General features: G+C 46.5%; 1 protein-coding gene across 1 annotated transcript in view; it reads right to left on the bottom strand.

Moving 5' to 3' along the window:
- The window catches only part of GRIN2B (glutamate ionotropic receptor NMDA type subunit 2B), a 284,759-nt gene that overhangs the window by 4,512 nt on the left and 253,129 nt on the right, over positions 1 to 27,118 (bottom strand). The window contains exons 12-14 of the mRNA XM_084647091.1: positions 9,272 to 9,432; positions 6,928 to 7,115; positions 2,583 to 2,821 (exon numbers count right to left, since the gene is read on the bottom strand). Coding sequence (XP_084503217.1) covers positions 2,583 to 2,821; positions 6,928 to 7,115; positions 9,272 to 9,432 — 588 coding nt within the window. The remainder of the gene's footprint in view (positions 1 to 2,582; positions 2,822 to 6,927; positions 7,116 to 9,271; positions 9,433 to 27,118) is intronic.

The following is a 27,118-nucleotide window of genomic DNA, read 5'->3' as shown; positions in this document are numbered from 1 at the left end:
TAAGTGTCTGGACAGTGCCTAGCGCAATAGGGCTCTCATGTCAATTGGGACCTCTAGGGATTATCCTAGTATAAATAAATTAATTAAATATTAAATGAGAATAATGATCGTTTCCATTTGGGAAGACGTTCATTTATTTGGGGTAGAAGGAATCAATACCTCACAAGATAAGGGTCCTCTTCAAAAGCCATTAATTCCAAGGACAAAACTATCTCCCCTGCAGTATACAAGCAAAGCTCTCTGATGTCAGTGGGAGTTATTCGAACCCAGTAGCTGGCACTTTGGATTCCAAGATGGGCATCAGCACCACAGATAATGTCTGTGAGAACAGCCGCCTCAGAATTGGGCAAACACTAAATTTCTGCGTGGATGCAAGGAGTTCAGGATAGTCTTGTTTTGCCCTGAAATTCATTCTCAGACTTCATTGAATCAAGCTGGCCAGGGACTGGTTAAAAAGGAGAAAGCTTCTCTTGTCATCTACTTGGATACCTTAGTCATCTTCACAGATTAGAAAAGGAAATGAGGAGAAAGAGCAGGACCGATGAATGGGTATTTAGCTCTTTAGCGTTTAGCTGAGTATGGCACAACAGATTTTTTTTAATTACTTTCAAGTTAAATCTAACATTGATAACATAAAACATAAGAACTGCCACACTGGGTCAGACCAAAGGTCCATCTAGCCCAGTATCCTGTCTTCCGACAGAGGCCAATGCCAGGTGCCTCAGAGGGAATGAACAGAACACGTAAATCATCAGGTGATCCATCCCCTGTCACCCATTCCCAACTTCTGGCAAACAGAGGCTAGGGACACCATCCCTGCCCGTCCTGGCTAATAGCCATTGATGGACCTATCCTCCATGAATTTATCTAGTTCTTTTTTAAACCCTATTATAGTCTTGGCCTTTACAACATCCTCAAGCAAAGAGTTCCACAGGTTGACTGTGTGTTGTGTGAAGAAATACTTCCTTTTGTTTGTTTTATACCCGCTGCCTATTCATTTCATTTGGTGACCCCTAGTTCAGAAATCAGATTGACATCCTTGGAAAGTGAAATCCTCAATTCAACTGCAAAACAGACAGCAGCAGTGCAAGATTTCTCCATGTTTCCCCAACCAGTGTATCTCAGCCATAACACAGAAGGGCCACTTTTGTGGGTAAGAGAGGTGTTCAGATTCCATGACTCATTCCTCATTTGCCTCCTTAGTGAGGCTACCAATCTGGGGTCCAATTAATGTCAAATGTGAAGTGAACACCAGTGTATTATAAAGTGGACTGACCACCAAGTCATTTCACATAGTGACATAGGTCACCCAACAACTAGCAGAAGGTTAATGACTTTCAGTCATCACCAACCAGGCCCAGATTTATACAGATAACCAAGAGATAAAAGGATCCGCATTCTGTTAATAATCTCCTGACATATCCAGTTCCCCCATCTGATCTCCAACCTGGGATAAGATTGGGACTGGTGATATAAGAAGGACTTTCTACCCCTATTGCCCATTCAACTAAGCCATCTAATTCCCCCAAACAGTGTAGCACTCTTCATACGACCACTTTATTGTCACAGGGATGGTGATATCAAAAACACAGACTTATAACCTCACTGCAGAATGGAGCAGAAGGAGATGCCAGAAGCAGGAAGAAGAGGAAGAAAGCTCTAAATGGAGCACAAATATTATGTACAAGAGAAGAAGAAGGATCACACAGAAATGACTAGCTGGAGAAGCTCATTTAGAGATAAAGGAGACTCTTGAAAGGGGAATGTTTTTGGTAGGTTTTGCACTGAGTGAGTGCTGAGGGCAAGTGGCTATCCTTTTTTCAGGGGCTTGTGTGTTGGTCACAGTATGAATTTAGGTTAGGGACCTCCTGTTGCTCAAAACAATCACAAGACAGTGCTGATTTCTCACAGAATTATCTGAATCGCTCCAACACACAGGACAATTTAAGTTTGGTGTTCTAACTAAGACCAGAGGAGAATTGGTTGATGGAGAAAACTGCCACAACCTTTCCTCCAAGAATTCAGTGTCCTTTCAAACAATTTTGGAGGGATATAAAAGTTACAAAAAGAAAAGGAGTACTTGTGGCACCTTAGAGACTAACCAATTTATTTGAGCATAAGCATCAAATGATCAAATAATGCATCCGATGAAGTGAGTTGTAGCTCACGAAAGCTTATGCTCAAATAAATTGGTTAGTCTCTAAGGTGCCACAAGTCCTCCTTTTCTTTTTGCGAATACAGACCAACATGGCTGCTACTCTGAAACCTGTCATAAAAGTTACATTATCTTTTCTATATAGTTTCCCATTTTCACGACTGCCTCACCATTACCCAATTTCAACAGAGAGCAGAAATTATGAAACACTGTGAGGAAAAGGCAGTTCTCCCAAGGAAAGTGGTGGCAACCCTTGTAACATTGAAAACCAGAGTGGTCAAAACGCTGGACAATATAGTGGAGGCAACAGCCTTTCGCTGGCTGTGTGTAAGAGGGATGGCCAAGAGAATCTAGTAGGACTATCCCATTTCTATGACTATATGACTTCACCTCCGCACTGTTCCTTCCATTTTCTGAAGACACTCACCCTGCTGATGGAGAAGACCATGCCAGGCTTGCCAGAGCAGACGCCTATGAAGCAGTGGCGGAATTGCCAGTAGAAGAGATGCTCACAGATGAAAGTGATAAGGCTGAGGGCCATGGCTGCCCCCAGCATATAGAAGACACCTGCCATGTTATCTATGTCCAGCTGGCTGCTCATTACCTCATTCTTTTCATTGTGACAAATTCCAGTAAGCCACAGAGCTTCCAGCTCTTCCATCTCCCCTGGAAAGAGACAGACAGATAGAAGGAGATAAAGTTGAGTCAATCCCGCATTGGCTGAAAGACTGGAGTAGAAGTGGACTGGGGTAGGAGAAGCTGACTGGATAGGTCTTTTCCAATGGCTGAGCCCTGTTTGCACACCAGCTGTCTGGTCATGGTGGAACTCTGTCCATATAACATTGTGACTAGCACTTTTGGTAGGATGCAGCATTTCAAAGCAGTAAAAAACCATTGCATCAGTCAGAGGAGAGTTAACAGGGCAACATTCTGCCATAACCAGACATCGGTGACAAAAAGCTGTATCACAGGACACCTGCCATGCGACCAAAAGTCCTCTATATTGAGGAAGTTCCACACCAGTTCACTCACTGAGATATCAAGTCATAGCAAGGTTTTCTGGCAAGACACTGTTCAAATTTGCACATGGCGCTTGGTTATGGACCTTTCAACCAGTGGTGAGCTGGAGCCGGTTCGCACGGGTTCACTGGAACCGGTTGTTAAATTTAGAAACCCTTTTAGAACCGGTTGTCGGGACAACCGGTTCTAAAAGGGCTTCTAAATTTAACAACCAGCCAAAAGTGGCACCTTTGGCACCGACTCTGTGGGGGCTCCGGGGCTGGAGCATCCATGGGGAAAATTTGGTGGGTGCAGAGCACCCACTGGCAGCTCCCCGCCCGGCCCCAGCTCACCTCACCTCCGCTCCGCCTCCGCCTCCTCCCCTGAATGCGCCGCCCCGCTCTGCTTCTCCGCCCCCGCCCTCCCACCGGCTTCCCGCGAATCAGCTGTTCACGCGGGAAGCCTGGGAGGGCTGAGAAGCAAGCAGCGGCTTCGCGCTCAGGCCCAGGGAGGCGGAGGTGAGCTGGGGAGGGGGGGAGCAAGGAGGCCCGCCCGCGCCGCAGCAGGTAACCCGGGGGGCGCGCAGGGGAACCGCTCCCCACCCCACCTCACCTCCGCCTCCCTGGGCCTGAGCACAAAGCCACCTGCTTCTCAGCCCTCCCTGGCTTCCCGCATGAACAGCTGATTCACGGGAAACCTGGGGTGCGGAGAAGCAGAGCGGGGCGGCGTGTTCAGAGGAGGAGGCGGAGTGGAGGTGAGGTGAGCTGGGGCTGGGCGCGGGTGGGGAGCTGCTGGTGGGTGCTCTGCACCCACCAAAGTTTCCCCGAGGGTGCTCCAACCCTGGAGCACCCAGGAAGTCGGTGCCTAAGGTGCCACTTTTGATGTGATCGGTGTGGGGAGCGGCCACTCCCCCTGCGCCCCCCCCAGCTACACTCCCATGCCCCTAGAAGCCAGAGGGACCTGCCGAATGCTTCCTGGGAGCTGCCCCAGGTAAGCGCCGCCGGGACTCCCCACCTCGCCCCCCGGCAGGTGGCTCCTAGGGGCGGAGCGCAGTGGGCACCCACTACGGTGGCCCACGAGACCCTCCTGCCTGGTTCTGGGGGAAGTCAGGGGACAGGGGTGGATGGGGCAGGGGTCCTGGGGGGGGGAACGTCAAGGAACGCGGGGGGTTGGATGGGGCAGGAGTCCCGGGGGCGGGGGTGGGCCACGAGCCCCTCGTGGGGTGAGGAGGGAACTGGTTGTTAAGATTTTGGCAGCTCATCACTGCTTTCAACCCCCAGCACTGCAAACACTGGGGGCTAGATGAACCAGATCACTTGATGGTTGATGGGGGAAGTTTTGACTGGTTGGATGAGCTGAGCCAGTTTCTCATTGACTGGGTGAACGAGGCAAGTTGTCAGCTCTGCAATATTTCCAGCCAGTAGGGTATATAGCAGATTAATAAACTACATTCCTTTAAGAGGTTTACTTATTCTCTAACTTTTGACATAGCATTTATTTAACCTTAGGAAGATTCAGTTTTTATTTTCTGTGAATTTTGAGGGATAACTTCAAGTGTTTAGTTCCAAACACTTTCCTGAAACTTTTAGCAATTTAAATTTTTGCACTAGCGGAAATAAAGCCTGAGATACCAAATGCAAATACTTAAACATTTACTTATAGGAGAAGTAAAGATTCTTAACAGATTCAGAAATGAAATTATAATATATACGATTTATAACATTTCATAATATTATGTTTTTGTTAACAGGCTGTAAAGCAGGATTGAGAGTAAAAGATGACACCAATTATCTCCAAGTCCAGTAATACATGGTTTTTAACTTTCCCTTTCAGTAAATTTCCATGAAATGGGGAAAAAAATATATGTTTTTGGGTAGGAGAGAGAAAACAGTTACTACTAGCACAGGTCAACAAATGAGCCAAAATGTTTATGAAAATCTTTTAGGCTGAAATTCAAAATGTTGATGAAATTTTCCATTGAAATTTCTTATTTTAAAATTTTTTAATCAACTCTATAACTGGTCAAAAATAGACTGACATTTTCACAAAAATGTTTTCAGTGTTTTTAATTTATTTTTTCCAATTTTGTCAAAATTTCAAATGTCTAACCAGCATAAATTATTGCCAATTTATGCCAAGTAACAATAAATATTTCCTGTCTTAGATTTATTGCACACTCAACCCTGGCCCAGGATTTTCAGGATCTATAAAGAGATTCAAAAACAGAGAGAGACTCTGTCTTGGGAATGCTTTTCATGCTTCTGGGGAAGATGGGAGTTACTCACACTTTTCAGCATCAGACACAGACAGGGAGAAATTCCCCACATTTATATGGTGTCATATTGCAGTGTGAGGTATTATGGGATTTTTATGCCTTCCTCTGAAGTATTCAGTATTAGCCACTATTGGAGAAAGAATACTCTACCACAATGATGTGCAAACTTTTCCAGTCACGCCACTCCCCGCAACCAATTAATGGAATCTGTCTGCACCCCACCTCCATTACTTCACAGCCAAGACTTCCTCAGCAGCCGGCTGCTTCTGCCTTGCAGGCAGGCTGCACCACTAAGGCAGGACCAACACCTGCCCCTCTGCCCCGCCCCCCTTGGGTTTTCAGGGTGGGGCAAGGCACGTGCGACAGTCTCTGGGGGTGGAGCCAGCGCTGGGCGTGGAGGCTGCCAGGAGTGGAAACCAGTGCAGCACACTGACCCACAGGCTGGGTGGCCCACAGAGGTGAGTCAGAGGATGGAGGTGGCACTCCCTCCCCAGCCCCTGTGGGGGCTGGCCCACGCCCTACTATGCAGGGCTGGCACAAGCCGCCTGGTGTTGCCGCTCAGCCCCCTGAATGTTCCTCCACACACCCCCTGGGGGGGGGCGTGCCCCACAGTTTGCAAACCACTGCACTACCAGACTGATGGCCCACTGTTCTGTTAACCTACATCAATTCTTGTGTTCTTTCTGTATTTACTATACCAGACTTTTTTTTCTGATTTTAGACTTCCTATTCATTTACAAAATAAGATCAACATTTTTAATTTTCTAAAAAGAATATCCAGAAAGGAGTGAGGTGAAAGAGAGAGAAAAAGCACAAGAAGAGTCTAACAAAAAGGAAGCTCCAGTCCCATCAACAATCCACCATATCTTTAAAGTGGCAGTATTTTATTCACTAAGGATTGGGGAAAACCAGCTTGTATACAGTAAACACTGATCAAATCTTTCACTACAAAATTTATCCCTGAATTCCCAACTTGCTTATTTTTTTATTTATTTATTTTTAGGTTTAAGAAAGTTTCGTATTCTCTTTCCTCCAGTCATGTTTAATTATTGATCACATGGGTGTTGCACAGCTTGGTACTGTCTGGAAAACACAGGCATGCCGGAAATAAGTACTGAAAGCTCCATTCTCACTTGGATTTCTGATTATGGCTAAAACCAATAACTACCAAAAATCTGACAAGGAAAAGCCTGTTCTCACATGATTTCCAGAGTGAAGACGTTCAGATAAACTTCAAATACACGTCTGAACTTTTGGGGGCTTAATTCTCATTAAACCTTTGGAAATTGATATTACCCCTGAAGATGTTATTAACTTGCATAAAGCATACCCAACTGTGTGTGTCTCGCCCCATCCCTCTCCCAACACGCTTTTTCACTACTCTTGCACCGTTTACCAAGTCTAAGATGTCAGGGTCAGGGAGGAAACCCCATTTCCATACAGCCAGGATCTGGAAATTTGAGAGGAAGCCCCATATCTCTTTGCACAGACCACTTACCATCACCAAAAAGCTGTAGAATGGCAAGATCTACCTGACGCTTCCAGCCCGAGTCCTTTTGGATGGCAATGCCATAGCCAGTAGAGGCAAAAACCTTCCCACTACCAATCGTTACCAGCTTGCACCCTTCGTCTCTGCCAGCCATGTAGTTTAGCACTGCTGCGTCATAAATGAATGCATCCAATTTCCTGCCGGGGTGCAAGAAAAAGGGAGAATACAGTAAAGAAAAGATCTGTGTGAGTTCAGATCATTGCACATAACTGAAAGGAACTGCTGATACCAAGAACAGTGTTAACTAAGTAAGGATGGGAGGAACTCGTCCAGATAGAATACTGTAAATTGACTCCTGAACCTTCAACAGGAACTGAAATCTGAGACGAGAATCTTTTTTGAATTTGAGTTAGATTAGATAAGGACTCATCTCTCTCTCCCTGACATCCAGCATGGTCTCCAAAGGGGCAGTGTGAAGGAACATTAGAACAGAAGTCTATTACAGGGTCAAGGCTGAATGAAGAGGAAGCTGAAGGGACATTTATGTTCAAAATAATATCTTGAATTTATATAGTGCCTTTCACCCCAAAGGATCATAAAGTACTTTACTGAATACATAAATACCGCACAACAAATTAGGACTTGAAGTAAGGAAGAAAGCCATTTCCACTGATGATGTGATTTAGCTAAGCAGAATGTAATTATTCAGATTATGTTTGGTCAGGACCCTGAATTTAACTCCTATGTTACTGTGAAAAATCCCATAGGATCTTTAACTGTGACAAGTGGTTAGGAAAGCAGCCTTACGTCTCACCATGAAGACAGTAGCTTTAGCGTTACAGTGCCTTGCTAGCAGAACACGGCGAAAAACGAGTTCAGTACGGACTCAGAGGAATCACCAACACTGACGCTATATAATGACATGCTAGGGTGGATACACTCGAGAGATGGCAGGTAGCAGAGCAGTCTGTTGGGAGCCCCTCTCTGCATCCCAGTAAAATAATCTTTCTTTTTTCTTTTTTTGTCATGTACAAGGGGGAGCAACTAGGGAAAATACCTGAACAGGAATTTGGATCTTCCAAATAATTAGATAGCTGAGGAGTAAATCCTACCACTAAATATGAACTGACAGAGGACAAAAGACCTTCCATTTCCCACATACGTTCACAGCCACCTCATCGTTCTAATCCACTGTAAGTAGATTTCCAGGATGGCCAGTATCCCAGTACATGTGCCTATCTAGAGTGAAGTCTGTCTCAGGGCATTTATGTGTCAGGGATGACATCTCTTCTGAACGGAGTACATTTCTAGGATGACATCTATCTCAGGGCATATATATTTCCTGGATGATGCCTATCCTGACATGTATATTTCCAGGGATGGCATCCAGAAACAGTATAGTCATTTGTAATGGGCTACGCTCCCCTGAGCCTAGCAAATAGGTTAGAAATGTTCAGTCAATCTAAAAATTAAATTGGCTGAACATCCCTTAGTGCTTCAGAATAAACCTTATCAGAGGGTGCTGAGCCTTGCAAGCCAGAGTGAGGCTCAAGGATCTTTTTTACACCGGGTGGGGCCCTGAAAACTAGAGGGAAGTTTACCAAGGCGGAGGGGCTTTATTCATACAGAGACCTGTAAACTAGATAGGGCTTCTACCTAGCTCTCGGAGGGGAGCATAGTGACTGGTACACCTAAACAAGTTGTTCAGAGCACATACTTTTTCCAGTGAATGTTTCCCTCTCTGTTTTCCAAATTATCTATGAAGAGACTCTGATTTTCACAGATCTGTTCAGGATTCAAAAGATTTTGACAGGCACTTTATGCAAGATTTTCTACCCTATGGGTCATTCGCAAACTATTTGCTTCGACTATATGCTACTATACAATATTCATTACTGCCATACTGGCGTGTGACTTATCAATCAAGTCACATGGTATTGCTTCTGCTCCCTGGTTGACTTCATCTTTTATGAAACAGAGGAGGGAAATCAAAGAAATTTCAAGATGATTGTACAAACACTTCTGGAGCAAACTTTGGCCCCACCCTGCAAGCTGCTCTGCATAAGGCTCTGCTTGCATGGAGCAGCTTGAGGCTCTGGGTACTAACAAGTATTCACAAGATTTTCTCCTTCCGCAAATATTCTTACAAGCAAACAAAAATCACTTGTACAAATGTTAGAGGAAAACTGACAAAAACAGTTGCAAATAGCATCAAGGCCAAATCACTCTGGCAGTTGTCATGGTGGATGTCACCTTTGCAATAAATCATGGAGAATGATCCTCAAAGCACCAGACACACAGGAAAAGAAGCCAAGCTCATGGTATGGACAAGTTTGGAAGGAGAAGGCCTCACCCAGTCTTCAGCGAGAATAGGGCATCGTCCACCCCCCTCTGGTTGAACTTCACCATGTAGCTATGCATTTCAGGGTAGTTGTTGCGAATGTTCCTCTCTGTGCTGCCATTGGGAACCGTCCCAAAGCGGAAAGGGGGCGAGAAGTCGTTAGGTTTCTGGAACTAGAAAGGCACAGAAAGAAAATTCCTCAGAATCTTTCAGCTATAAGCAGTAGTTTGCATAAAAAAACTCACTTTACTGAGATAGAAAACATCCGTAGTGACGCTGAAGTTAGCCCCAATCTTCTTTTAAGGTTGAGTGAATATTTTTTTAAAAGAAATTAAATACTCCCCTACTTCCAAACATAACAGCGTCTGGCTGGTGCCTAAGTACCAGGAAGCAAAACTTATCCATCTAGTTTCACTTTCCAACCTGAAAGAAGTGCAAAAAATAACCGACCATCATGAAGGAAAAAGGTAAGTTAGATTTTTTTAAATCCTTTATTTTTTAAAAAAAAAATACCCTAGTGCATGGGTTAGGAACAAAGGTCAGAAAGGATTTTCAGTAAATACAATATATCATTTTTATCCTGACTATATCACTTCATTTCCAAAAATATATATATTTTCAACTTCTGTGCTTCCTGGGGCAGGAAGAACTGCAATAATAATGAGGAAAGGCTCTTCTCACAACATTTCCACCTCCAGTTTGGCAAACTATGAGTTTGCTTTCTGCTTTTGGGCATGTCTCCCGACTCAACAGCCCACTTCTGCTGAAGGTATGCCCCTCACTAATAACAACTGATGGCTGAGACAGGGATGGTGGAAGTAAACCTCCAAATCTTTTACTGCTTACAAGAAATACACTCACCGTAAAACTCCCCCATGACTGCAAGGCAGTAAGACTTTATATGCCACTTGCTTAACTCAAGTCACAATCAATGCTCTCTGGAGTTTTATGAGCAGTAAAATTTACCACTGCCAATTATCAAGACTCCTTAAAATCCATACAACAGGGAGACAGGAAGAAGCACAGAAAATTGCAAGCGAGGAACCTAATAAAAGTAGTAAAGAAAAAATAAATCATGCATTGATTAGTCAAGTCCTTGGTGCTGCAGAAAGGTATTTTGCATGGCACTCCCCGTTTAGTACCATCTTTTGATCGTCCATTTTGGGGGTCATGAGAGGCAAGTTCAGATCTTGGTGTAATGACCAAACCTGACCAGATATTGTTGAGATAACAGACTGGCTGGTGTGTGAGAATACGTGTGGGTGTGTACCACTGCCCTCTACTGCATGGAATATGTCAGATACAGGATGTGTGTGCAACACTGCCCTCTACTGCACAGAATACAGTCTATACACTGGTTGTGCTAGCAGAACTTTTCTTTTAGGTTGCAACCGGCCAGCATTTGTGTTTGTGTGCACCTGCATGTGCCATTCCCCTTAGTGGCAGGAATACCTCACACCTATTTATACGTATGCATCGGACCCCTCTGCTGTCTAAGCTAGGGAATCTTTTCCCTTTAGTTATGATGAGATGGACTGGCTGCTGTGTGTGAGAGAGAGAAAGATAATGAATGCATCCACCATTGCTCCTCAGTGGATGGGAAATGTCAGATCTGGTTCCCAAAACACAGGCTGACACTTAAGAAAAAATGCATCTCAGAACCTGGAGTCCCTCCCAATGGGAGCAGACAAACTTGGAACGATCAAAAATTGTAATAAGAGCAAACCTTGGTAGGAAAAAAATCACTGCAGTGTGTTCAAGTTATTATTATTAAACCTCATCTTGGTTACAGTGGTGACCCAGGGCCAACCAAGCATGGGGCTCCATTGTGTTAAGTGCTGTACAAACACTGAGTAGCAGACAGTCCCTGTCCCAAAGAACTTACCATTTAAATAGACCAGACAGACACCATGTAGGGGAGAAGGGGTCTAGCACACACAGGCTGAGAGAACAGTGTCATGGCAGCAGACAGGCTAGTGCCACCATTTATTTTTGTGGGGTGGAGTTAGTTAAGAGAGGATCAGCTAAATGAAAAGAGAAGAGAGGGGGAGGGGACATTGAAGGGAAGGGAGTGATGGTGGACAGGGCAAGGGAGAAGAAGGGCAGGTGTGGAGTGAAGAGGTTAGGAGGGAGAGGGAAAGGGTTGGAGCAAACAGCCAATCAAAACAGGGCAGAGAAAGTCCAGTCAAAACTGTAGCAAGTTCTCCAAATGTCAGAAGGTCCCTGGTCTGGCTGCTTCCACGGCTGTTCCTCCTACCAGCTGGAGTCTGGCTGGTTCCTCTCTGCAGTTTTCCCACAAGGCCACATAGCAGTAGGGAAGGGAGTCACCACCTGGGTCTTAGTGCCCCCCTAGAATGTGTGTGTGTGGGGGGTCTCCCTTGCACAGTTTTGTGTGCAGGGGGAGGAGTGCTGGGGGAAGGGGTAGCTCTGGCGGGGCCCCATTTTACCCACTCCCCAAAGTGCAGCAATCCTTGCACCTGGGCTGTTTCTGCAGCTGCTCCTACCGGCTGGAGTTAAAAGGAATACAGTCAGATTTCATTACCATGTAAAGTGGTGTAGAATAAAAACATGATCCCTGAGCCACCTAGTGCTCCCCACCACTGATCAGGGACCAGATTAAGACCAGCCACCATACCTCATTCTCAATCTCCTAAGCCAAAAATGCTCCTAGTGAAGGAAACTATCTTTCCCTACAAATGGAAAAGATTGGCCCTAGAAACTGTAGCTGGTAAGAATGGCTGTTATGAAATCTATGCCCAGGTATTTCACTACCATCCCTTTAAAAACCCATTCTCATTGTTCAATGGAAGGCAAATATGCAGATGCACCTTAGAATATACACCCCCCATCACTATGCACACTGCAGCCCTGCGAAGAGTGAGATTAGAAATTATATGCAAGGATCCATAACAGTACCCAGACCCAGAGATCCTTGGCTCTAAAGCTTGACAGGAACACACATAAATATTCATCCCCAGACTCCTGGCTTTATGTTCATAACACTGACAAGAACCGATGCCCAGCTGCCACTCAACAGTCCATGGGCCCCAAGAGAGAAGGAAGAGGCTGGGGAAAGGAGAAAATTCCTTACCCTCTGAGAAATGGTCATATAGTTTCATTTTTCAAGGGAAGATAGCCCTGAAAGAACCCCATTTCTGTCCTTTTCACTAGGGATTGGAGAACACCCTGGCTCACTACGGGAGTACAATGCCCACTGTGCTTTAAGTTTGAAAGAGCCTGGAGCAGCAGGATCAAGCAGAGCATTTCTGCTTGCTTCTATTGCTCCCAAAATGCAACAATTAGTGGAAGAGCAGGATGACCACTTACTCCCCCAGAAAATGCCAGCACTGCGTATTGGGGGAAGGAATGTGCCTCCTGCTGGTCCATCAAAGATGCAGAACTGGGGATCTAGGCTGTCAGCCTTCACTGGGAGAGCCAAAAGAGAGACGCAGGATGCCAGCTGCTGCTACAGTTTTTAACAAGGGGAGCAGGCTTCCTAGCTGCCACTGAAAGAACCAAAGGTGGGGAGTGGGCTTCCCTCCCCAGCTGCCCAGAAGATGCCAACCCAGGGAAGGCAAAGCAGGCTACTGGGCCTCCCCAGGAGAAGACAAGAAAGGATGGGTACTGGCTGAGACTTGCTGGAGGAGCATTATGTGGAGAGGGTCACTGCTGGGGGTGAGGGGGGGTTACGGGAGAGGGGACGCTCATTAGATATGGATTCAGAAATTAAATGTGGATGCTTGTGTAAAGCATCAGGATCTAAATCCCACATCCCTAAGTTGCTCCCTCTTCACACATTTTAAATACCCCTTCTACAAATACCCAGGGGCACAGCTACTCTGCCCGGGCTCCCAGGCACCCACAAACAACGTCCACATGTGGGCTACAGAGTGACAGTAACTCCTCTCCCTTCCTTACAGGGAAGGGGATGAGGGACAGGTGGAGTAACAACACAAGTCGAGGAACAATTTCCCTATGTGGTGAGTTATAGGGGAGCGGACAAAGGGAATGCACATATGGAGTGTGTGTGTGTGTGTGGTGGAGGTGTCGGGGGGAGGCACTGTATTGGTCTATCTGGATAGAGTAGCATATGAGTGCTTTTGTCCAAAAGTGTTTCACTGTGGTTCTGGCCGAATCTGTGTGTGCATTTCTGTGGCAATGTACATTAGAAGCCGAACAGCCACTCCTCATTCATATTCCTCTTCCTCCCATTGAAAGTGAGAAGTAGTAAATCAAAACCTTGCCGTGACTTCGGGAAGGCATGATCCCCTCAGGGACTGAGATCTTATCAGTGCTCAGGGGGGTTAAACAAACACTATGCCCAGGGCTGGCAGTCAACCACAGCTGAGAGTCTCACTTCCTGCTCCCCCCACACTCCATGAAAGCTTTCAGCAGCAGTGCATTAAGCAATGTGTCTGGCAGTGGAATCTTATTAGCAATTTGGAGCCATGCCACACAAAAGACTAGGCTATGCTGTTTTCAGCTGTTTGGATATCAGTTTGCATAATGAAACAGGTGATAGTTTCCCCCCCATTCAGACAGCTGGGATTGGCAGGGATAAGGGGGAAAGAGGGTAGCTAATTGGCCACAATTAACTTGAGATTAAAATATATATATATTGTCCATCGCCAAACGGTTCCCAGAGAAAAGTGCATCTGCACATGGTTGTCTGTACGTTACAGGCATTGTCTACACCAGAAATAGCTACACTGGCCAACACCCCTAATGGAGAGGCAGCGCAAACCAGAAACAGAATTCTGTTGCTGGTACAGCTTAAATTTGTTCCCTGAATTGAATAAACTATGCCAGAAAAAAGACCTTTTTTTTGCTGCTGTAAGTGCATCTACTCTGGAGATTTTGCCAGCATAGCTATGTCAGTCAGAGGTGGTAAAAAAAAAAATCACACCCACGACCAACCTCACTACGCCAACGAAACATTGAAGTGTACACCAGGCCACAGTGTGTCCAATGCCATGTGCTGTACGTGGGGATGTGTTATGGCACCTGTGAGAGAGACTGAGGCAAGGCATGTGTGTATGCGTGACACAGAACAAAAGACTGTGTGAGATGCTGTGTGTGTGCGGCATGTGATGTGTATGTGCATGAACCTGTGCTCGGGTATGTATGTGTAAGAATGAGAAAGAGAGAGAGATTTCATTTTCCACATGTTGCCCAAGATAATTCATCTTAGAATCATAGAATAACAGAGTTGGAAGGGACCTCTGGAGGTCATCTAGTCCAACCCCTGCCCAGAGCAGGACCAATCCCAACTAAATCATCCCAGCCAGGGCTTTGTCAAGCCTGACCTTAAAAACTTCTAAGGAAGGGGATTCCACCACCTCCCTAGGTAACGCATTCTTCACCACCCTCCTAGTGAAAAAGTTTTTCCTAATATCCAACCTAAATCTACCCCACTGCAACTTGAGACCATTACTCCTTGTCCTGTCATCTGCTATCACTGAGAATAGTCTAGATCCATCCTCTTTGGATCCACCTTTCAGGTACTTAAAAGCAGCTATCAAATCCCTCCTCATTCTTCTCTTCCGTAGACTAAACAATCCCAGTTCCCTCAGCCTCTCCTCATAAGTCATGTGTTCCAGACCCCTAATCATTTTTGTTGCCCTTCACTGGACTCTCTCCAATTTCTCCACATCCTTCTTGTAGTGTGGGGCCCAAAACTGGACACAGTACTCCAGATGAGGCCTCACCAGTGTCGAATAGAGGGGAATGATCACGTCCCTCGACCTGCTGGCAATGCCCCTACTTATACACCCCAAAATGCCATTGGCCTTCTTGGCAACAAGGGCACACTGTTGACTCATATCCAGATTCTCGTCCACTGTCACCCCTAGGTCCTTCTCTGCAGAACTGCTGCCCAGCCATTCGGTCCCTAGTCTGTAGCGGTGCATTGGATTCTTCCGTCCTAAGTGCAGGACTCTGTACTTGTCCTTGTTGAACCTCATCAGATTTCTTTTGGTCCAATCCTCCAATTTGTCTAGGTCCCTATGTATCCTATCCCTACCCTCCAGCATATCTACCACGCCTCCCAGTTTAGTGTCATCCGCAAACTTGCTGAGGGTGCAATCCACACCATCCTCCAGATCATTAATGAAGATATTGAACAAAACCAACCCCAGGACCGACCCTTGGGGCACTCCGCTAGATACCGGCTAGACATAGATACTAGACATAGAGCCATTGATCACTACCCGTTGAGCCCGACAATCTAGCCAACTTTCTACCCACCTTGTAGTGCATCCATCCAGCCCATACTTCTTTAACTTGCTGACAAGAATACTGTGGGAGACCGTGTCAAAAGCTTTGCTAAAGTCGAGGAATAACACGTCCACTGCTTTCCCTTCATCCACAGAACCAGTTATCTCATCATAGAAGACAATTAGATTAGTCAGGCATGACTTTCCCTTGGTGAATCCATGCTGACTGTTCCTGATCACTTTCCTCTCCTCTAAGTGCTTCAGAATTGAGTCCTTGAGGACATGCTCCATGATTTTTCCGGGGACTGAGGTGTGGCTGACTGGCCTGTAGTTCCCAGGATCCTCCTTCTTCTCTTTTTTAAAGATGGGCACTACATTAGCCTTTTTCCAGTCTTCCGGGACGTCCCCCGATCGCTATGATTTTTCAAAGATAATGGCCAATGGCTCTGCAATCACATCCGCCAATTCCTTTAGTACTCTCGGATGCAATGCATCCGGCCCCAAGGACTTCTGCACGTCCAGTTTTTCTAAATAGTCCCGAACCACTTCTTCCTTCACAGAGGGCTGGCCACCTCCTTCCCACGCTGTGCTGCCCAGTGCAGTAGTCTGGGAGCTGACCTTGTTCGTGGAGACAGAGGCAAAAAAAGCATTGAGTACATTAGCTTTTTCCACATCCTCTGTCACTAGGTTGCCTCCCTCATTCAGTAAGGGGCCCACACTTTCTTTGGCTTTCTTCTTATTGCCAACATACCTGAAGAAACCCTTCTTGTTACTCTTAACATCCCTCACTAGCTGCAACTCCAGGTGTGATTTAGCCTTCCTGATTTCATTCTTACATGCCCGAGCAATATTTATATACTCATCCCTGGTCATTTGTCCAATCTTCCACTTCTTGTAAGCCGCTTTTTTGTGTTTAAGATCAGCAAGGATTTCACTGTTAAGCGAAGCTGGTCGCCTGCCATATTAACTATTCTTTCGACACATCGGGATGGTTTGTCCCTGTAACCTCAATAAGGATTCTTTAAAATACAGCCAGCTCTCCTGGACTCCTTTCCCCCTCATGTTATTCTCCCAGGTGATCTTACCCATCAGTTCCCTGAGGGAGTCAAAGTCTGCTTTTCTGAAGTCCAGGGTCCGTATTCTGCTGTTTTCCTTTCTTCCTTGTGTCAGGATCCTGAACTCGACCATCTCATGGTGACTGCCTCCCAGGTTCCCATCCACTTTTGCTTCCCCTACTAATTCTTCCCGGTTTCTGAGCAGCAGGTCAAGAAGAGCTCCGCCCCTAGTTGGTTCCTCCAGCACTTGCACCAGGAAATTGTCCCCTACAGTTTCCAAAAATTTCCTGGATTTTCTGTGCACCGCTGTATTGCTCTCCCAGCAGATATCAGGATGATTGAAGTCGCCCCTGAGAACCAGGGTGTGCGATCTAGTAGCTTCTGCGAGTTGCCGGAAGAAAGCCTCGTCCACCTCATCCCCCTGGTCCGGTGGTCTATAGCAGACTCCCACCATAACATCACCCTTGTTGCTCACGCTTCTAAACTTAATCCAGAGACTCTCAGGTTTTTCTGCAGTTTCATACTTGAGCTCTGAGCAGTCATACTGCTCCCTTACATACAGTGCAACTCCCCCACCTTTTCTGGCCTCCCTGTCCTTCCTGAACAGTTTATACCCATCCATGACAGTACTCCAGTCATGCGAGTTATCCCACCAAGTCTCTGTTATTCCAATCACATCATAATTCCCTGACTTTGCCAGGACCCCCAGTTCTCCCTGCTTGTTTCCCAGGCTTTGTGCATTTGTATATAGGCACTTGAGATAACCCGCTGATCGCCCCTCGTTCTCAGTATGAGGCAGGAGCCCTCCCCTCTCACACGCTCCTGCTCGTGCTTCCTCCCAGTATCCCGCTTCCCCACTTACCTCAGGGCTTTGGTCTCCTTCCCCCGGTGAAACTAGTTTAAAGCCCTCCTCACTAGGTTAGCCAGCCTGCTCGCGAAGATGCTCTTCCCTCTCTTCGTTAAGTGGAGCCCGTCTCTGCCTAGCACTCCCTCTTGGAACACCATCCCATGGTCAAAGAATCCAAAGCCTTCTCTCCGACACCACCTGCGTAGCCATTCATTGACTTCCACGATTCGACGATCCCTACCCCGGCCTTTTCCTTCCACGGGGACGATGGACGAGAACACCACTTGCGCCTCATACTCCTTTATCCTCCTTCCCAGAGCCACGTAGTCTGCAGTGATCCGCTCAAGGTCATTCTTGGCAGTACCATTGGTGCCCATGTGGAAAAGCAGGAAGGGGTAGTGGTCCGAGGGCTTGATGAGTCTCGGCAGACTCTCCATCACATCGCGAATCTTAGCCCCTGGCAAGCAACAGGCTTCTCTGTTTTCCTGGTCAGGGCGGCAGATAGATGACTCAGTCCCCCTGAGGAGAGAGTCCCCGACCACCACCACCCGCCTCCTTCTCTTGGGAGTGGTGGTCATGGAACCCCCAACCTTAAGACAGTGCATCTCATGCCTTTCAACAGGTGGAGTCTCCTTCTGCTCCCTTCCCCCAGACGTATCATCTGGGCCACTCCCCGCAATGGTACCTGTGGAGAGAACATGAAAACGGTTACTTACCTGTATCTGCATTGCTGGTACATGGACGTTTCCCCTTCTTTTTCTGGAGGTCACATGTTGCCAAATTAAGTGTCCGAAGGTATCCAGCGACGTGCTCAGTGAACCAGAAGCTGCTGTGTGGCTTTCCCCCAGCATTGAGCTTCTCCTAGAAATTAGAGCTCAAAAAGACCCACTCAGTGATCTAGTCCATCCGCTGGCCTGGGCAGGGCTGTTCCTGACAGTACGTTTTCGAGTGCTTTGTCCAGTCTAGTTTTACATGTCCCACAGGACAGGACTTCCATCACTTATCTTGGAAAATGGCTTCACAGCTTAACAGAGCTCAGTCTTAGGAAATCGTTCCTAATAATCAGCCTACATTTTTCCTTTCTGAATCTCATCTCGTTACTCCTGCCTATATCACTGTTTCCCACGTGAGGTGAGCCCTCACTTGGCTTATGTTTGGTTGATTCACATGGTGCACTAGGTCTCCGCATCATCCCCACCTGGGACCAATCTGACTGTGACCCCTTTACAAAGGTGTCACATTAAAAAACAAACAAATCAAAACCAAAAGATACACCATTGTTTCTGTTGAGATGTATGCTTATAATCACCCTGGTCACTTTGCTTCTGGACAGTATCCCTTTGCCCCCTCCTTCATCTTTGTCTTTTTTTAGATTCAGAGGACAGACCATGCCTTGATCCACAGCCGCCGACTTTCCAATGTGCCAGGGGGGTGGGTGCTGGACCCCCAGTTCTACCCCAGTCCCCACCCCCACTCCACCCCTTCCCCGAAGGCCCAACCCCCACCCCGCCTCTTCCGGCCCCGTTCTGGTCCCTCTCCCAAGCGCGCTGCACCCTCGCTCCTCCTCCCTGCCCCCCAGAGCCGCCTGCACGTGGCAAAAAGGCTGATCGCAGACGGTGAGAGGCGTGAGGAGGGAAGGGGAGGTGCTGATCAGCGGGGCCCACTGGCAGGTGGGAGGCGCTGGGCAGGGAGCTGAAAAGGGGGCTGCCAGTGGGTGCTCAGCACCTACCATTTTTTACCCCTGGTTGTTCAGCCCTGGAGCAGCCACGGAGTTGGAACCTATGCCTTGATCTGTAATTGGAAAGTGCCTAATACATTTTTAGTGCTACTGGAATCTAGATCATCATTATCATCTGAGGCTGTGTCTGTATTCCTTTCCTGCTAATGGCTTGTCTACACTCAAAACTTGTACCACCCCAGGGGGACACAGTTATATTTGTATAAAGGTGCCTCACACCTGCACAGCTCATTTCCATAAACTGTATTGGTATAAGGCACCTAAAGAGTTACATAGGCACAAAATCTGTGTGTAGAGCAGGCTTAAGAGACAGCGCTGCTCATTCCTTAGTTAATAAGAGTTCCCTCATACAGGCACTTCTGAAGCTTCAGTCCCAGCTTGTCCCCCTCACCCCCACTCAGACACCAGACTTTTCCATTTCAGACACTTTTTCTTCCCAAGGCTGAACCCAGAGTCCCTTCCAGGTGGCTGCAAACATGTAGTTCCTCCCTTTCTCCCATCCCCACATTTCCTCTCCCACCACGGTATTCCCCCATCAGCCCTTCCATATACCCCATGACAGGATTCAAACCCAGGACTCCAGTGGTGAAGCATTGGTCCCTTGACTTCTCCTACCATTTACAATGAAAAAATACACTGCCTTGATTCTAAAGTGTGAGGGGACAATGCCATATCTAACATACAGGGTCGGGAGGTCCTGAAAATACATTCAATTCCCTCAGGTCTTCCTCTTGTGATTTATCATATTCACAAATACCTTTTGGTGTTCCAAATCCCCTGGCCTTCTTGGGCACAGTGCCTTGCTCTGTGCACTGCTTAGATGAGTCTCAAGGGGGGTATCAGTGTTAATGCTGCTGACTGTGCTGCTGACTGTAACAACACTGGCAAAGAATTAGATTAAACTCCCCCACAAAGGTGCTGGGAGGGGGGCAGGTTCTACTTAGCAAATGCGCAAGATGCAAGAATGTCAGCGGGTGAAATAGTGACACCACTGGGTCAGGCAAAGGAACAGAGCAAACTGGGAACAATTCAGAGGTGAAAAAAAAAGAAAGGAAGTTCAAAAATAGCAAGTTTAAAAATAGTTGTCCTTGTAAAATGGCTGAGATGAAAGCAGCGATCCAATTGGTGGAAGCAGCTTCCGTCACATGTAATTATTGCCAAAGAAATGCTCACAGTGGGACTATACAGTCTCTTCAATGACTGGATCGCTATGCACATGTCAGGTCCAAGCAGTCTCTGTACTAAATGGATCGCTACCAACCTCAAGGCTGCATAGCCTCTTCTCTGACCAAACTGCATCTCAGGGTTATTTATCACCCACATCACCATGCCCTCGCTGGGGCTAGATATCCCCTTCTCTGACTCAGTCGCTACACACACATCACAGCTCTGCAGCCTCTTCATGACCAGGCCTTTGCACACACACTCACCACAAAAACACCATATACGCATCAGGACTAGATCACTATGTGTACAGTCCATGCAGCCTCTTCGCCACAGGGTTAACATGCTTCATCAGTGCACACCCATTGGACTATAAAGCCCCACCTCAGTCAGATCTCTAGATGCGCCACAAGCCTCTTCACCAAAAGAAATCCATGCTCCCACTGGGATCACTTAGCTTCTCAATCAAGCAGAACACAAAGGCCACTTCACACACTAACCCATGATACGATAAGCACAGACATAGGGCTTGTCCACATTTAAACTGCTTCAGTGGCACAGCTGTGCCCCTGTAGCACTATCTATGCCGATGGGAGAGATGCTCTTGTCAGCACAGGTGGTAGCGAGGTCAACAGAAGAATTCTTCCATCTACCTAGCGCTGTCTACACAGGGACTTAGGTCAGCTTAACAACACTGCTCAGGGATGTGGATGTTTCACACCCCTGAGCGACATAGTTATGCTGTCCTAATTTTCCTGTGTAGAACAGGCCATAAGTGTTACAGTTCAGTGGGTTACCAGATATGAGTTAAACTAGGGTATCCGTAGCTTTTATTTGTGCACATGCATGTGTAGAGGGTGTGGGTCATTCATTCTATGGGCCACTCCTCCCAACATGAAATCCTACCATACATTCTCTATTATGCAGTCAACCTCCCATTAAAATACAATGGGGGAAAAAGCCGTGTAATAAACTCCCAGGCAAACAGTGAGAAGGAAATAAAGTGAGATTCCACTTGGAAAAATGCACACGCATATGTTAGGGGAAATATAATCAGAAGCATAGATATTCAATGGAAGGGAGAAGCCTGGGGTTCAATAATAGTGAAAAAGATCCAGGGGTGACAGTGGACAGCACATTACACAGGAGTTTGAAAAACAATCTGACTGTAGTGAATAGAGCTGATCAAAAATATTAAGTTTTCTGACACATCAAGGAGACACATTTTTTACCCATATTTTTGTAAAAAATTCAATTTCTGACCAGCTTTACTAAAGAAGGCCAATGAAGTTCTGGGATTTATATTCAAAGGTATGTGATGATGGAACAGCGTGCTAGTAGTGGCTAACCTGCCCCTGCTGCAAGCTGATCTGCACATGGGCATGGAGTACTGGACTCTGAGATGAAAGCCTGGCCCCATTGACTTCAGGGGAACCCGGATTTTACCCTGAGTAATTGTAAACAGTAGAATTCTCTTCAGAGTAACTTTAAAAATGACCATTACTTATACTGCAGTATCATTCAAAGGTCCCGGTAAGAATCAGGGCTACCTTTCACTAGGCTTTGTATAAATACATAGTAAAACAGAGTCCCTGCCCCATACAGCTTGCAATCTACATTATTGAAAAGATAAATGTAGCATCAGGTTGTGCCCATTGCTAACCCAAGCAACCCAATGGTCTCTTTTCATGTCACCCACGTCCTCTCTTTCTCGGATCATGGAGCTTCAGAGTTAAAAGCCCATTGAGATGCATGAAGCAGTTCACAGCTCACAGACTGTAAACTCTCCTAAGGCAGCAGAGCCATTGTCTTTCATTTGGCTGCAAAGTGCCATGCACATTTTATTGATTAGTTATGTTGTTCCAAAACGACATAACTAATCAATAAAAATAATCTTTGTTTCTTCCTCTGCTGGCTTATTTGGAAGCAGGAAACAGAACGAATCATCGTTCCTTTTTATTACAACTCTCAGAAGGCTGGCATTTCCCAGGCTGCCAGCCAAATGAACAGGTAGGTGGCCAAATAAAGCTGCAATCCCCAAAGGGTTAATACCGAATGAAGATTACAAGAGAAAAAGGGTCAGAAAATAGTTAGGGATGCCAGTGATGTGCCAAGTGCAGTAAGGGTAGATTCACAGATTCCAAGGCCAGATGGGACCACTGTGAACATCTAGTCTGCCATCCTACCTAACACAGAGGAAGTTAGGGACAGAGTGAATCCCGTCATTTTGCCATGAGCGCAGCAAAGCCCAAGAAGTTGCATCTCCCTTTGCTTGAAGGGATGAATCAAACCCAGAGACTTACTCAGCACATTTGCTCCTCCTGTGTCTCATCTGCTGAAATTCCTGACAGAACCACATTTGTACTGCCGTTAATTCTGAAGAGCCGCATTAGAAGTTTTTACTGCCATTAGCCCCTGCAGAGCCATGGAAGAGAGAGGATCCTGTAAGTCAAAGCTAAAGCGCATCATAGCCTCGCCATGTCCCAAACCATTCTTGTTTGAGCGGAGGTTTAAAAAAAGAAGGAAATGAAAGAAGAAAGGGGATAGGGAGAAAGAGAATGTTTCAAACCCTGCCGATTTTAAACATCCATAGCTTCAAAACCAATTTTCTTCAAGCACAGTGGCTTGTTTTGAGGATCTCACTGAAACCTGAAAATCAAGCCCAGCGTGAAGACTGTACAATTTGTGCTGTAACTCACTGTATGTATAAGGGGGAATAAGAAATTCCAGTTTGACTGTTATTATACATCTTAGTAACTCACAATTTATAATGATATGGAGAGAGATCATCAGATGGCATAGAAGTCGAGAAATTCAGAGTTAAAAGTGAACCTTGACTCTAAATCTTGTGTTGTACAGTTCATACACATATACTATATTATGCAGTGATAGAAAGCTCTGCAGATGTGCATCTAATGTTAACTAGAAAGGTTACTTTTACACAGAACACAGCACACAGTTCAACTTATGTATGACAAACAGTCTTGCTGGAGAAGCAGTGGAGAAAGAAGTACAATCCTATTCCATTACAGAATTCTGGTTTCCAAATAGGATGTGGCATAAGCCAGGATTCTATGAGCATGTGAGATAAACCCTGTTTTACATGCAACACTACAGAGTTAAAGTTGCTGTGTGATCTTTAACTATGAATTGCCTGACTTTTGTCCAGCTAACTCATAACCACAGCTGAGGTCGCTTGAACAGCACAATTGTGCTGCCACGGAACCAGCTGCACAATTTCTACCTGTTCAAGTTGCTTCACACAAGCCTCTTTTGTCACATAAATCCACACAAATAGCACACAAAAAAAAATTGTGTTAGTGTTAAGTGCCCTCCTACAAGTTCCACTACTACCTCCAAGCCACATGGCCAGAAGTTTCCCCTCCTGCAGGTCTTTTAAGGTGCAAAGAAGATGAGCCCTACTGCTGGGCTCCTTAGGAGATCTGTCAACATAGAAGGTTCCCACCTGGCATTCTTCCTAGCCACCTCCTGAGCAGAGATCTGCTATATATGACCACACAGCCCAGCAAAACACTTGGGCATGTGCTTAGCTTTAATCATGTGAGTTGCAGTCCATTGACTTTAATGTGGCTAGTCACATGCTCAAAGTTAAGCACATGCTTAAGTGCTTTGCATATCTGAGGGCCTGGTCATATAACTCAGATTTAATGTGCTGCATAGCCCATGGGGCCTTCACCTTAACATTTCATTAACTTCTTAAAAAATTGTAAATACATATGAAACCTAGACAAGCTACATTAATTTACCAGGAGCTAGATGGCCATTTCTGTGCACTTTATGTCAATTATGAGATGATCATTTTGGTGCTTTGCTTTGCTAGGTTCTTAGGCATTTTCAACCAAAGTATAAACGCTATTTATTTTCTTGAATTTATTTTTAATTCATTTATCTCATCTCTACGGGCATTATTTGTATGCACTGCTGACCGTTCACATTTGCTTTTCTTCTATTACTACGGTATATGAATGGAAATGTGTTTGTAGCTAGCGGATTATTTCAAATATTATTTCATTTACGTTCCGATTTCTGTATTTATTGCCTTCAGAAACCTGAACTACAGCAGCCACTTCTTTCTCCAAGCCCGTCTGAAACACTTATTACCAGAAACCAGGTTATGACCCCTGATTAGAGCCAGGAAAAACCCAGGCCCAGGAGCTGGATGCAGAACTCTGAAGCAGGGACATTTGGCAAGAAGGCAAACAGCTACAAGAGGGGTAGACCCTATCGGGACACTAGGAACTGGAACGCATGGACTCCTGTGAGGTGATTTACCTCCCTGGAAGAGGAGAGCCCGCAGAGCGGTTAGATTTCTACTGACCTCGCTAAAGTAGAAGCTTGGACTTTGAGCACTTCCTGGTAGTTCAAGCAGGCCACAATTGCTGAGTTGTCTGTCCAGACTAGGACTTCCTGGCCTGCATGAAAGAAAGCAGAGCCAGCTCTATGTTTTTTGCCGCCCCGAGCAGCAAAAAAAACCAAAACTCCTGCCGAATATGCCGCTGCCGGAGAGAACAGGAACATCGGAGGGAGCTGCAGCCAAATTGCCGTCGGGGCTGCTGCCAGAGTGCCTCCCCTTCAGCAGCGCCGCCCCAGGCACCAGCTTGCTTAGCTGGTGACTAGAGTCGGCCCTGAAAGAAAGACTCCGTGACGGCAAACAGGGCCTTCCCAGTGGCTCCTAAATTGAGAGCAATGATTGCCAGCCTTGAGTATGAATCAGAGGGCAAGATTCACTGCTGCTGTTCTGACCCCTTTGTGCTGCTCAGATCGTATCACAAAGGAGCCAGAATCTGACCATAGCTGCCAAGCTGAACATCCCCAGACAGAGGGGAATTTTCAGCTGGGATAAAGCCCTCAGAGTTGGCTCTGACACCAACTGCCCCAACAGTCAGAGGATGGAGGGGCATGGCAGGTGGGCATGCCGGATTATGTGGACAAATGGAGAAAGGTATAAGATGTGCTCCACAATGCCAATTTACAGCTGGAATATGGTCCCATAGGGACCAAATGCTGCCTCTCACCATGATAGCGGCAGCCCCTAGGCTTCATTCATTTACACTGCAGCCACCGCCACTGGAGAATCCGGGAGCTGTAGCCAGATCCCAACTCCCCTGTGTAGCATCAAGCAGATCTTAGCTCAGGAGAGACTCTAGCTCAGTGCACCTGCCAGGTGTCCTGGTCTCACAGGCTGAGCTGGTCTTTTAAGAAGGTTGTGGACTCAGCAGCACCTGGGCCAATTTTGGCTTGCCTCCCTGGTGGCCAAGAGCCAGGACTGCTGTGGGGCACAAAAAGAGGAGTCCTGGGAGAGGAAAGAGGCTGGTTGCTGGAAGCTGCCTGTTCCTACTCCTGCAAGCAGGGCTGTAACAGGGAGGGATGGTGTTGCTGCTGAAGACACCCAAGAAGGGTGTGAGGCTGAAGAAGTGCTGTTGCTGAGGGAGTGCTGTGGCAAGGAGAGGAGACAATACCCTGGAAGGGATGGACTTTGGGGTTTGGCCAGAGGGCCCAGCCACCTTAGCAACCTGAGAGAAGACTGAGAGAACATAGTTCACGTGCAACCCGCAGCTGGAAGGCCAGTGGAGTGTAATACCCCAGGAACAGCCAAGAAGGAGGGTGCTGCAAGGAAAAGGTTGTTAATAAATTGTGCCCAGAGCCAAGGAGCTGATCATAACTCAGGAAAACATTCACTGAACTTTCTATGTGATGGTGAGAGTCTACTGTCTCACAGCTGGCCTCAGCCTCTCCTCAGTGAGCCCTGAAGAGTAAGCATTTATGGCTTGCACTGAGTTTTGTGCTATGATGCTCCTCTAGCGCGACTTCACATCACCAGGAAGACAGCCTGGGTTCCACCGGCTGAATGAACCAGAAGGGCAGAGAATTTCCTCTCTAAGGGTATGAGCTAACTTGGACTCTTACTCGGGTGTTGCCCTTAATTCCTTTCTCATCCACACACACAAAACAATCTCACCTGAGTTTAATGGTGCTGTCCACCCAAGCTAGCTGGTGCATCGGGGGCTGTAGGCTAGAATTAGAGTGGAGGCTTTCACTCAGGTAGAAATCCACCCACTTTGCAGTGAGGACACAGGCTAAATCACTTGCGTGATGACAGTTCTCCATTCCCTTCCCACAACTGCCCTCTAAGGGACAGAGACGTTCTCCTGCAATTGACACAATTGACTGGGAAAAAACCTAGCCTGTCTCAGCAAAAAGAACCATAGGATATACCCAATGACACATTAGGGCAAGTGCAGAAATAGTGAAGGTCCAGTAGTGTGGATCAGGCTTTACTGTGGGGATGTGCACACCTAGGCCAGGCTGACCCGGATGGTCAGACCAAGGTAACAATCACCTGGGTTAACGGCAATGTCGACAGTTCCCGGCAGAGCAGTGTAGTTCAGTGAGTCACTCACAGCCCTCTCTGAGTAGAGTGGGTGAATGGAAAGGGTTAAATGGCAATAGGAGACTTCTTGGGACCTTTTTAAAAGATCATCCACACATTTGCTTAGGGGATTCTCGGAGCCAACATTTCTTTCAATGGATAGTGGATTTCCCTCCCCCAAATTGGCTACAACTGAATCTACTTTAGGGACCACAACACAGAACATGATTTTATAAGCAGGAAGCCTTATCATCTGGAGGAATTAACAGATGAAGTACAGTGAGCAGCCCATGTCTTAATTTTTGGATAGCAGGCTAGAAAAGAGTAGAACTGTCAAGCTTATTCACCTCAGAGACAGCAGGGAGCAAATCAGCATCAGGCAGATGAGAAAGGGGGGTGAACTTTAGAAGTTTGGTAAGATCCTTGCATAGCCCTAGCAGGGCCTCTGA

This window comes from Lepidochelys olivacea (genome assembly GCF_965140295.1).
Source record: "Lepidochelys olivacea isolate rLepOli2 genome assembly, chromosome: 1".
In the NCBI taxonomy this organism is placed as follows: Eukaryota; Metazoa; Chordata; order Testudines; family Cheloniidae; genus Lepidochelys; species Lepidochelys olivacea.
Note: the sequence above shows the minus strand (reverse complement) of the source record. Positions and strands in the feature narration are given on the sequence as shown.